The 12,999-nt window shown below is 48.0% G+C and overlaps 2 protein-coding genes across 5 annotated transcripts in view; one reads left to right on the top strand and one right to left on the bottom strand.

Moving 5' to 3' along the window:
- Positions 1-12,999, top strand: part of CIITA (class II major histocompatibility complex transactivator) — a 1,021,617-nt gene that overhangs the window by 739,607 nt on the left and 269,011 nt on the right. The window lies entirely within an intron of this gene.
- The window catches only part of BFAR (bifunctional apoptosis regulator), a 16,502-nt gene extending 3,503 nt beyond the window's left edge, over positions 1-12,999 (bottom strand). The window contains exons 1-8 of one of the 3 annotated variants that reach the window (XM_083413637.1): positions 12,823-12,983; positions 11,425-11,617; positions 10,809-10,867; positions 8,814-9,141; positions 7,322-7,523; positions 5,016-5,185; positions 4,503-4,647; positions 1,423-1,596 (exon numbers count right to left, since the gene is read on the bottom strand). In XM_083413637.1, coding sequence (XP_083269763.1) covers positions 1,423-1,596; positions 4,503-4,647; positions 5,016-5,185; positions 7,322-7,523; positions 8,814-9,073 — 951 coding nt within the window. In that variant the 5' untranslated portion in view covers positions 9,074-9,141; positions 10,809-10,867; positions 11,425-11,617; positions 12,823-12,983. Of the gene's footprint in view, positions 1-1,422; positions 1,597-4,502; positions 4,648-5,015; positions 5,186-7,321; positions 7,524-8,813; positions 9,142-10,808; positions 10,868-11,424; positions 11,618-12,799 lie in introns of all 3 variants that reach the window. The other 2 variants (XM_083413636.1, XM_083413638.1) reach the window with 2 other exon arrangements.

The following is a 12,999-nucleotide window of genomic DNA, read 5'->3' as shown; positions in this document are numbered from 1 at the left end:
GGTACCACTGTACTAGGATTTCCCAGGAAGATTTCTGGTAGTGCGATCCCGGGAGCGGGAACATTTTGTCCATATTAAGTATATGCCACCTTTGGAAAACAACTTTTTTGCTAAGGAGAAGCGAGTATCTCTAAGGAAGCATAACATGAAGGAAAGGCGCCCTGTATCGCTGCAAATATATTTAAAGGTAAAGGTAAAGGACCCCTGACAGTTAAGTCCAGTCGCAGGCAACTCTGGGGTTGCAGCGCTCATCTCGCTTTAAAGGCCAAGGGAGTCAGCGTTTGTCCGCAGACAGTTTTTCCAGGTCATGTGGCCAGCATAACTAAGCCGCTTCTGGCACAACAGAACACCGAGACCAGAGCAGCGCACAAAAACGCCGTTTACCTTCCCGCTGGAGTGGTACCTATTTATCTACTTGTACTTTTTGGTGTGCTTTCGAACTGCTAGGTTGGCAGGAGCTGGGACAGAGCAACGGGACCTCACCCCGTCGTGGGGATTCGAACCGCCGACCCTCTGATCAGCAAGCCCAAGAGGCTCAGTGGTTTAGACCACAGCGCCACCTGCGTCCCTCATATCTTTATGCAGTGGCAATTAATGTATTTGCCGTCTGCCAAACCTGCAGAGGAACACAGAAATCTGCTTCACACTAAGGCCCCGCCTGCACCATACATTCAAAGCAGTATCATGCCACTTTACAATCTTGGCTTCCCCCAAAGGATCCTGGGAAGTCTAGTCTGGTTCTAAAGAATGATTTAACAATCAATCCCGATGTGTGTAGATATCCAACATTTTCTACCAGTGATAAACAATATTTTTAGTTAGTTTTTTCTATTCTCTATACAGTCGTACCTTGGAAGCCGAACGGAATCCATTCCGGAAGTTTGTTCGACTTCCAAAACGTTCAGGAACCAAAGCAGTTTCTGATTGGCTGCAGAAAGCTCCTGCAGCCAATCAGTAGCCAGGGAAGCCGAACCAGACTTTTGGCTTCTGAAAATCATTCAAAAACTGGAACACTCATTTATGGGTTTCGATCATTCAGAAGCCAATTTGTTCAGGAACCAAAGCGTTTGAGATCCAAGGTACGACTGTAAGAATCATGAGTATTCTATTTAATATTTTTCTTTATTGTTATTTTTGAGATATTTCTTTTCATTATCTTTTTATAAATGTGTTGGATTCTAGAGCCCAATGTGTTAAAAACCTTCAAAAAATTGAAATACAAAAGCCCTTGGCTTGCTGCCCCCATGAAGTTTGCCCCCTTTTTCGCTCCTGGGGCCATTTCTCACAGAGCTTTTAGCGAGGGATGCTGATCTGCAACCTCAAAGCATTCTGTACTGCCACCCCCACAAAACCCCTTCCCACTTTTGGGGTGTTTGGGAGGGGGGCATGCTCCCAAGGCGGACATCTCCCGCTCTTACTTACTAGCAGCTTTGCGAGAATGTCCTCCAGCTCCTCCTCCTGCTGCACGGGACAGATGGTGTGGAGGAAGGGGAGGAAGACGTCCGTGTAATCAAAGAGGTACAAGTAGAGCATGGTGAGCCGAGGGGAGCTCTTCAAGGCGTACAACAGGAACAGCGACTTCCCAGGATGCACCGCCTGGAATGCGACGAAACGGAGAGAAATGGGGGAGAGTCAGCCGCTAGCCGGAACACATGAATACACGAGGAAGAGCAAATGGAAGCAAGGGAGAGTGCGAGGGGTCTTCTGTGAAACGCAGCTTTGTCTCACCAACCTCTTCACCCTCCAGGCGTGTAACATAAGATCCTAGTCATATTAAGTAAGGGTCACATGAGCCCTGCCTAACTGGGGGAGAGGCTCTATCTTCTTCTGTTCTGGTGCTTCAGAGATCAGAGGCATCATTATAGATAGCAGAATGAGAGATCACTGCCCCCACCTGACACCTCAGGGCAATCCTGCTCCCTCACTGCTCAGCCCTAATTCTAGATCACCAATAAACCAGTTAAAAAGAACAGGTTCCAACACCAACCCTCCATTTTCCACATCCCACCACGGAGAAAACTGTCCATTTATTAATACAGTCGTACAGTGGTACCCCGCAAGACAAATGCCTCGGAAAACGAAAAACCCGCTAGACAAAAAAACTCGCAGAACAAATTAATTTCGTCTTGCGAGGCACCACTGTACCTCGGAGGTTGAATGGAATCTGTTCTGGAAGTCCATTCGACTTCCAGAACGTTTGGAAACCAAAGCGCGGCTTCCAATTGGCTGCAGGAAGCTCCTGCGGCCAATCGGAAGCCCCGTCAGACGTTTGGGTTCCAAAGAACGTTTGCAAACCGGAACAATCACTTGCGGGTTTGCGGCGTTCAGGAGCTAAAACGTCCGAGTACCAAGGCATTCAAGATCCAAGGTACGACTGTACTCTGTTTCTATTCCTAAGTAAGTCCTGATCCATAAGAGGATCTCTGTGGTTATGTCACGACTACTCAGCTTACTCAGGGGTAAATTTTCAGGGATAAATTTTCAAAAACCTTTTGAAAACATAAGAGACCATTGTCAACTGATTCATCTCTGCTGGCACGCTTGGGGAGGGAAAAACCCCTCTAGGTGTCAAGACAGGACCTACCCTGGCAAAAGCCATGCTGATTCTACTTCAGCAAGGCTTGTTCCTCTTGCTTGGCAATTTTACCTGTTTAGTGGGTTTCCCCACTACTGACGTTAAGCTAACCGGCCTTTCATTCCCCAGATCCCTATTATAAATTAGTTCCCCGTAATTAATCAGCAGGAGGGGATTTGCTCTGTGGATTTCTCCCTTCAGGCCAGCCCAGCATCAAGCAGACCAGAGTGTAATTGTGTAAGAAATCATTAGAGTAGGCAGTGGGGAGGGAACTTGCCAGCATTCAATTGCACAATGGGGTGCACACTGTGGCCTTTGCTCTCAGATACAGGAAATTCCATAGAAATTGGGGAGACTCCCTGCTCCTTCGTAAAATAGCTTCAAGCCAGGATAAGATACTTTTATTTTATTTATGTATTTACAGTGGTACCCCACAAGACGAATGCCTCGGAAAACGAAAAACTTGCTAGACGAAAGGGTTTTTTGTTTTTTGAGGTGATTCGGAAGACGGATTTTCCTAAGGGCTTGCTTCGCTAGACGAAACGGCCCTGCCTCTCGTTCATGGCGACGGTCACTGCACGCACGCACACTCGCTTCCCCGCTCCTCCGCCTCGCTCCCACCTTCTGGCTGACGGCCGACCTTCCGGCTGCCTCGCGCCGCTGCCCACTGCCCTCGCGCGCTCCCCTCAGAGAGCCGTTGCCGCCAGCAGCCAGCGTTGCAGCCAGAGTCGTGCTCCTGAGCCCCGCCGCCCTCCAGCACCCGCATCGCGCGGTGGCCACAACGCATGGATGAGTCTGAGGTACCGGCTGCGGCAGCTGTCCTGCTTCTCTCTCCCCCCCCCCCCCGCCGTTGTTAGTGTTTAAATGCAGTGGTGCTTCGCAAGACGAAAAAACTCACACAACGAAAAAACTCGCGGAACGAATTAATTTCGTCTTGCGAGGCACCACTGTATTACATTTCTATAGCACTTTTATCTTCCAAGGAGCTCAAGTTGGTGTTCGTGGTTCTCCTCCCCATTTCATCTTCACAACAACTCTGTGAGGTAGGTTAGGCTAAGAGATGGTGACTGGCCCAAGGTCACCCAATGAGCTTCAGGGCTGAGCGGGTCTTTGAACCCTGGTCTCCCAGGTCCTAGTCCAACACTCAAACTATTACACCGCCCTTGGGCGACACAGGCTGAAGACAGGATGGGGACCAGACTCAAGAGCAGGGCTGGGTCGAAGCAGGGATGCCGAGGATCAAAACACCACAAGGACAGAAGAGTACCATATTTTTCGCTCCATAAGACGCACCCCCCCCCCCAAAAAAGTAAGGGGAAGTGTGTGCGCGCCTTATGGAGCGAATGCAAGCGGGAGGCAGGCGGGGAAAGCCCCCAAGAGCCGCACACACGCTCCGTGCGGCTCTTGCAGGCTTTTCCCCGAGGAGGGAGAAGGGACTGACTGGCCGCTTTTTCCCTCGGGGAAAAGCCCGCAGAAGCCGCGTACCCTTTAAAGAGCGTGCGGCACTTGCTGGCTTTTGTGGGAGGTGGGGAAAGGGACAGAGGGCAGCCCCTCAGTCCCTTCCCCCCACCTCCCGGAAAAGCCCCCAAGAGCCACACTCCCTTTCACGAGCCGCGTGGAGCATGTGTGCGGCTTTTGGGGGCTTGTCAGTGACGGGGCTGCCCTTCTCCCTCCTGGGGAAAAGCCTGCAAGCACCGCACACACGCTCCATGCGGCTCATGAAAGGGAGCGCTAAGCAGAGCCTGGGATGCATACGGACTCTGTTCAGCGCTCCCTTTAAATATTTTTTTTTTCTTGCATTCCCCCTCTAAAAACTAGGTGCGCCTTATGGTCAGGTGCGTCTTATGGAGCGAAAGATACGGTAATTTTTTGCAGGGGCTAAAGGTCTACGCCGATGGAGGCAGGACTTCCTGTAACACCTTCTCACCTTGTACTCCCAAAGATTCTGCGGTGGTTTGACGCCCAGCATCTTCACACGTTCCAGTTCCGTCATAATGGCCTTCCTGTGGCTACTGTTCTCTACATTGTAAGGAGCCTTTGAGAAGTCCTCGTCCGTGAGCGTCAGCAGGAGCCTGCAAGACCAGGAGTTACTGTGACACGAAGGAAACGCCCTCTGCCCTGCTCCAAATCACGCTGAACTACCAAGTCGAGTATCACCATCAAGACAAGACGGGTCTGTGGATATTTGCACTGAGAGCAAAGCGTATCTGGCTACTCTAGAATTTAGACATGGTCCTAGCAAGATGACTAACAGGGAACTATTGCTAACAGCCACGCTACAGATTAAAAACTTACTTTGAACACAACAAGACTTTTGTTTTGTTTTGCCCCTGTGTTCACATCACCTGAGGAGCACAAAATCTTTTATAAGCAAGGCACCAGGTACAATGAAGTTTCTCTCTCAATAATCTCAGAGCATCACCAAAGGGATCTTCCTCACCTCCCATTAACGCGCTCAAGTAAAAACCTCTCCTTGTAGAGGGAAGTCCAGGGTCCCAGCTGCCCCAGCCAGTGTACCACCTCCCCAGCAGTCCATTTTGCAACGGGTTTGTGGACGAGGAGGTCATCTTCCGACTCCCGGCTGCTCCAGTGATAGCCGAGCAAAACTACCTAGAAAGCAGTGAAGAGGGTCCATGACGGGTTATGCACAGCGGTGACTGGGGTGACTATTAAACATATTAAACATGTTTCAGATGTTTAATACAAGAGCAAAGCACCCAGCGGGGCCCAAAAGATAGTGCTGGACTTGATTGTTTGATTGATTTTAATTATATGCTGCTTTCCCACGACGAGATGTGCCCAAAACAGCTTGCAGCAAACATTCAAAAGCATCAAAATAGAGAACACTGGAAATACAAATATTCTAAATACGGAACATGCCAGTGAATTCAAAATTACAAAAATCAACAATTTAGCAAACACAGAATAATTTCAATATCGCCAAAAAAAACCCCCACACCACCCAATGTAGGTTTAAGTACAGTCGTATCTTGGTTCTCAAACGCCTTGGTAGTCGCACGTTTTGGCTCCTGAATGCCGCAAAACCGGAAGTAAGGGTTCCGGTTTGCAAACTTTTTTTGGAAGCTGAATATCCAACGCAGTTTCTGCTTGAATGCAGGAAGCTCCTGCAGCCAATTGGAAGCTGTGCCTTGGTATTCGAACGGTTTCGGGAGTCGAACGGACTCCTGGAATGGATTAAGTTCGAGAACCAAGGTACGACTGTACATAAATACAAAGCAAAAATAAACATTCACCAACAGTAAAGTTTCTGGTGCTGGCACTCCAAGGAGCCTGGCTTAAGTACAGCTTGGAGGGGGAGATGACATACAGCTGGAAAGCCTGTTAGCCAAGGACTCATTGGGTGACTCTAGGATAGGAACACCCTCCCATAACAGCATGGTGGAAGCACTAGGGAATATATTATGGGAGGCCTGCAGCTGAAGCGAGCACTAAGCTTCATGCACTATGTCAAACATTACTCTTCCCTCTGGGTACCTTTCCACATTCTAGTCTCCAGCATTTTCTTTGGGGACATCAGCCTGTAGGAGGGGGAAAGAGGTGGAAACCTACCTGGTGGCCGCAGCCAAATGCCAGGCATCCCAGAAACTGAAGAAGGAAGGGCCAAAGCTCAGTGCTAGGGCATCTGCATTGTATCTAGAAGGTCCCAGGTCCAATTCCCGGGGTCTCCAAATAGAGCTGGGAATGTCCCCAGTCTGAAACCCTGGAGATTCATGGCCAATCAGTGTAGACAAACCGAGCTGCATGGATCAATGGTCTGACTCAATATAAGTCAACTTCCAAAGGCAGACAAAAACCAAATCTAGTAGCTGCGAACCTCTATAGCAGTGGTTCTCAACCTGTGGGTCCCCAGATGTTGTTGGACTACAACTCCCATCATCCCTGAGCTCTGGCCTTGCTAGCTAGGTGCGATGGGAGTTGTAGTTCAACAACATCTGGGGACCCACAGTTTGAGAAAGGCTGCTCTATAGGCTTCCCTTCACCTTTCCTGCTCAAGGGAACCAAGATGGAGGGCAACAGGATGTCCTTTGAAATTTCTCCGAAGGGGCCCATTAAGTCAGGAGACTTGCTAAGTTTTCTGCAACTATACAATCAGAGTATAGCATCTAGATCAAGGGAAGTAATAGTGCCACTGTATTCTGCTCTGGTCAGACCTCACCTGGAGTACTGTGTCCAGTTCTGGGCACCACAGTTCAAGAGGGACACTGACAAACTGGAACGTGTCCAGAGGAGGGCAACCAAAATGGTCAAAGGCCTGGAAACGATGCCTTATGAGGAACGGCTAAGGGAGCTGGGCATGTTTAGCCTGGTGAAGAGGAGGTTAAGGGGTGATATGATAGCCATGTTCAAATATATAAAAGGATGTCACATAGAGGAGGGAGAAAGGTTGTTTTCTGCTGCTCCAGAGAAGCAGACACGGAGCAATGGATCCAAACTACAAGAAAGAAGATTCCACCTCAACATTAGGAAGAACTTCCTGACAGTAAGAGCTGTTCGACAGTGGAATTTCCTGCCAAGGAGTGTGGTGGAGTCTCCTTCTTTGGAGGTCTTTAAGCAGAGGCTTGACAACCATATGTCAGGAGTGCTCTGATGGTGTTTCCTGCTTGGCAGGGGGTTGGACTCGATGGCCCTTGCGGTCTATTCCAACTCTATGATTCTAGATCTTCAAAAACCCATCCTCAGCTTTATGTCCCACCAGCACAGGGCTTTTTAAAGGGGGAGACTTACAGCCACACAAGTTAGCGCTGTCAGCACACCGGAGAAAAACCCCCCTCCTCGAGGATTAATTCGCCCCGCTGTTGGAGCTGCAGAGGTCTGATCGCTCCCGTATTTCTGAAAGGCGGCAAGGCTGAGGGACACGTCGCTGTTCTGCTGGATGTCGTCCTTCCGCTGCTCAATAGCATCTGGAAACAGTTTTTCGATTGCATCCCTAGAAAAAGAGAGTGTTACTTTGCAAGACTTCTTCCTGCAGTTTGCGGCCAGGCTGTATCTGGGGAAGGGGCCTTCTCCTTTGCGCTGAGGAGGGGGCACGTGGCTAGAATGCTGGACTGGGGAGACCTGAGTCCAGCTCATTGGTCGTGAAGTTTGCTAGCTGTCCTCAGGCCAACTGTACTCTCCTCTCAGCCTGGCCTACCTTACAGGACTGATAAATGAGCTACCATGAGCTCTGTAATAGGATGAGTTGGGTACAAACAGGTGATAACGGTAAGTCATTCTGCTGGCTAAACCCTTTTAACCGGGGGGGGGGGGATCTTTTATAACCACATTATCTCATGGACAGGATTCCCAGGGTGCCTGTGGTGGGTGGAGCTAGAAGCAGAAGGGGGAGGTGCAACTGATGTCAATCTCACCTGCAGACGGGAGACTGCATTTCAGCTACGCAAAACACACACACCCCTCTCTTCAGGGAAGCAAGAGGTACCATCACCTTTCAAGGACACACAAAAATGTCTCAAAGAGGGTAGAGGGTGTGATGTGGGGAGAGGCCTGGAGGAGAACATCTGGCTATTAGCCTGGAACTCCTCCTCCAGTGGTTTGAACTGAAACAGCCCTGGAGAGCACCAAGCGAGCTCTACAGTGGTCTTTCTACTCCAGGGAAGACTCATGAAATACTGAAATGCTGAGAGTGACAGTGGAGGGCATTTAGAGGATCTAAGAAGTAAGCCTTTCCCAAACCATGGCATTAAGAACAGCAAAAGTAGAGAAGAGGGGGAAATGAGTCCAGGATTTATTTTTTTAATATATATTTTTACAAGTTGTGTGTCTTTGTTTCTCAATTTGATCCTTTTACATGGTTTTGTATGTATTGTGATATTTATGCACTGTGACTTGCTGTTTTTACTAATTATCGTTTAGCAAATATTTATTGTAATTGTTAGGAGTGAATTTCTACCCAATGATTTTTTGCTGACATTTAATTTCATTGTGTACTATGATATTCTGATAGATTATTGAGTATTGCTTTGTTTATTTTAAAGTCATGTTTTTATCATGGCTTTTTTTACATTGGATCAGATTGTTATAAGGTGTATGATCTTTATTATTTCTTCAGCTTTCAGATCGCCTTGCGTATAGTAATATATACATGAAAAGTGAAATGAAAAATGAAATTAAAAGTATGAAAATTGTAGGACCAACGGTTCTTACTAAGCAAAGAGGGCAGACTAACATATCTCAACCATTGTAACCACACATTACAGTCCTCAACTGCTAGAATCACCTGAGAAGAATGTTGACTTTGGGGAATCCTTCCCATTTCCCCCTGCATTCTGGACACTCGTTCTTCTTGGAAGACGTCCACCATAACGCCAAGCAATGCCTACAGAAGCTGTGCCCACAGTTCAAGGTGGTGGGATTGACGAGAATATCATAACAGCAATGGCAAGAGAATTCGCTGACTGATATCCGCCGGCTGACCCCGGGAGAAGCAGCTGTCTGAACTTCCAGCCTCTCCGACGGCCACGTCAAACCCTCCTCCATGTCCTCTTTGTACCTGCAGCAGCCAGCACAATGCCCCCACGTCCCTAGATCTTGAAGCACGCCACAAGCTATGGGAAGAGAGTGAGCCCGTTAGGTCTTTCTGTGAACACAATCCAATGTGTAAAGAAAAATGCATTGTTAATGCAATGAGATAGGTTGTTGTTGTGTATTAAATCTGTGTATCACCATTCATCCAAAGATCAAAGGGTGGTTCACAGCATAAAAATACAAAACGAGAACAGAACACATAATAAAACAAAAAGAGACCAATAAGCCCACTCACACAAGCTCATTTAAAAAGCCATAGACTATTAATCAGCCAAACACTGGGCTGAAGATGAATGTTTTCATCTGGCACCTAAAGAGACATAATAACGGTGGTGGGTGAGCCTCCCTGGGGAGAGTGTTCCCCAAAATGGGGAGCCACTACAGAAAAGGCCGGTCATCATGTTGCCACCCTCTGGACCTCTCGTGGGAGACGCACACAAAAAAGGGCCTCAGGTGATAATTGCAGGGTCCGGGTCAGTTCATTAGGGGAGAGGAAGTTCTTGAGGTACTGTGGTATTGAGCTTTTTAAAGCATTATAGGTCAAAAACAGCACTTTGCATTGGGTCCAGAAACTAATTGGCAGGCAGTGCAGTCGGGCCAGAATCGGTGTAATATGCTCAAATCTTCTTGCGCAACCTGGCCGCTGAATTCTGCACTGAAGCTTCCGAACCGGCTTCAGAGGCAGTGCCACGTATAACACGTTGTGGTAATCTAACCTAGAGGTTACCAGAGTTCAGACAACAGAAGTTAGGCTATCCCTGTGCAGATAGAGGAGCAGCTGGGTCACCAGCCAAAGCTGTTGGACTCTGGACCACTGAGGCCACCTGAGCATCAAGCAACAGCAAAGAATCCAGAAGTACTCCCAAGCTACGTACTCGCTCCTTCAGAGGGAGTGCAACCTCATTAACGACAGGCAACCTCCCATCCATCTGGTCTAAGGAACCACCCACCAACTGTGCCTCCGTCTTCTCTGGATTGAGCTTCAATTTGCTAGCTCTCATCCAGTCCATTATGGAGGCAAGACACTGGTCCAGCACTTCCGCTGCCTCACCTGCAGATGTAAAGGAGATGCAGAGCAGTGTGTCATCAGCATATTGCTGACCACGTACTCCAAAGCTCTGGATGACCCCACTTAGTGGTTTCATGTAGATGTTAAACAGCATAGGGGATAAAATTGAACACTGAGGAACCCCACACTGAAGGCTCCACAGGGCCAAAGAGCACAGCTGTAATGGGAGAGGCTATGTCTTCCAGTACTAGGTAACTCTGGAAAGGAATGTTGTTGTCACAACAACAAAGGAATTAAGAGTGCACAGAGGCTCTTAATAATCCAATGGAAGGAGTTAATAATGACTAGATCCTTTATTAAATTATAATCTCTATACCGAGGTGGGGAGAAAGAGGCAAGAAAGGAAGATATGTTGACTTAGAGGGCTTTATGGGAACAAAAATTGGAAGAAACTCCTACCAATAGCCAATAGTACAGCAGTTTCTAACCATTTAATTATATGCATTTAAAAACATTTCTATCCAAAGCATTATCAGATTATCAAGATTACCCAACAAGAAGATGTCTGAACAGGACTGCTTAGGTTTCTCAACTGCCAACAAGGCAGGCCAATATAAATTCCCAGTTGTGCCAATGTTACCATCAAGTCCTAATGAAATACAGAATCACTCTACGTACCTGTGGTTGAATCCACATCTCACACAACTCTATTCCTACTAAGGAAAATTTCGTTGGTTCTAAAGGAAGAGATAAAACAGGTTGTTCACTTCAGCAAACAAAAAAACCTCTCTTCAGCTGCTGTAAAGAATATTGATCAACAAACTGGCAAAAAGTGTCTCTCACACATTTTGGAACATGCAAGGGAAATCAAATTAAAAAGTTAATACAACTGCATACCGAGAAAATTGTCGACGTCTATATTCTCCTGCAGGAACAGACTCTAATATCCCCTTTAGAAAATGAAGTCAGAAGCCCCAGAACATTTGTTGTGTTTACTACAAATCTGGTTTCTTCCTCCCATGGGCTTTATGTAGAATTGGGAAAGTATATTTTAATGCCATGCTTGTAACACATGGGGGCGTGGCAGAGAGCAAATATGCTGCTTACATGTAGAAGGGTTACACAATCCACACAAACTGTTTGCCAATGGCTACTGCAAAACAAATGCAATCTACCTCTGGATATCACTTGTCGGGGGGGGGGGACAGCAGAGGGGGGCTGTTGCCTTCAGGCTGTGGGTACTTGAAAGGCAGCTTTTGGAAATGAAATGAGCAACCACTGTACACAGGCCTACCACATTATGAGCTAGCAAGGCAGTCTTTTTGCTCTTCTAGGCCACAGGTCAGGCACCTGTAGCAATCCAGCTGCTGTTGGACTGCAACTCCCATCATCCCTGACCACTGGCCACTCCGCATGGAGTTGATGGGATTTCAAGAGTCCGACAACATCCGGAACCTTCCCTTCCTCTGGATTAAGATAGCCTAATCCTGAATTAAGATAGCAAATGAAGCCTCCATGCACAAAGAATCAAAAGTACCAAATGCTGGGAACAAAAAACAGTGGAAGGTTGCCGCCTTCCACGCCTTCTCATGAACATCCCAGAAGAATCTGCCAACAATTCTTGGAGGTGGTTTGCTGGGTAGGTTAGGCACACTTTGGACTGGCCCAGGAAATCTTGCAGTTTTCACACGTATCCTGCCTCATGAAACCTGGGACCTGTAGTTTAAGGGAACTGTAGTTTTGTGAGGGGAAGTTTCTTGTTCGGGGGTTGCCTTAAACCTATTGTGCGTATGCAGCCCTCCCTTTACAAACTTGTCTGGCACCAACACTGCTGTCGTTCTGGCACCCTTCAAACCTCTTTGTTTGCTTAGTTTAAACGCTTTAAAAATTTGGTTTGCACCCTGCTTTGCTGATTTTTAAAACTGCCTCTTTTTAAAGAGCTCGGTTACTGTTTTAATTGTTTTAAAAGTTGCCACTTATTTTGTGCGTGCGTGTTGCGCCTCAACGTGCGCTTAGCCTGAGAGGAATCTCTCCACCTGCGCAGGAACCTTTAAATCTCTGTGTCGTCATCCTCCTCCTCCTCCTCCTCCTCCCTGCCTCTGAACTCTCACCCTGCCTGAAGGGGTCGCCCAGAGAGAGGGGGGGAAGAACTGAGGAAGAGAGGAAAGCGCACTTCCTCCCCACACTCTACCTGAGGATGGGCTGCTTGCTGGCAAACCTCCCATGTCATCTCTCACCACCACCACCACACATATTATTATTGTTATTGTTATTTTATTATCATCATCATCCTTATCATTATTATTAGGTTATCTCCAACATCGAATTGTGGAGTTGTAAGGGAATCTCCATGTAGAATCGCAGAGTTCAGGCTGATTTGATTTCAACGGGTCTACTCCGAGTATAACTTACTCCTACACAACCCAGAAACGTGTTATATTATAATATCATCATCATCATTTGTGGGTTCTGCCCATGTAGGCCTTACACACCGCAGGCCCGTCGAAATGAACGAACCTTACTTCCCCCTGCCCATTACTTTCAACGGGTCTACTCCGAGTAAAACAACCTCTACTGACAACAACAACAGCAGCCGCGACGCCGCTTCGGCCTTTCCCTCCCCCGCCCCCTGAGCCCTTTGGGGGGAAGGGGGTCCGGGCCCCTCCGACTCCCACCTCCTCCTCTTCCTCACCCAGCTTGACAGCGGCGGCATCTCAGTCTCCTCAGCTGAGCTCCGCTGGGATCCGCTTCTGGGCGTGCATGCGTGGTGACGCCCGATGCCCCCTCTTTGGCTGACGTATCCCTTACGCACGGGCGCCTCTTTGTCGCCGAGAGTGCAGCGCCGACCTGTACACAAACTGGAGGGGCG

This window comes from Podarcis tiliguerta (genome assembly GCF_965153285.1).
Source record: "Podarcis tiliguerta genome assembly, chromosome: 14".
Classification (NCBI taxonomy): domain Eukaryota; kingdom Metazoa; phylum Chordata; class Lepidosauria; order Squamata; family Lacertidae; genus Podarcis; species Podarcis tiliguerta.
The sequence above is the reverse complement of the archived record's forward strand: the minus strand, read 5'-3'. Positions and strand labels throughout refer to the sequence as shown.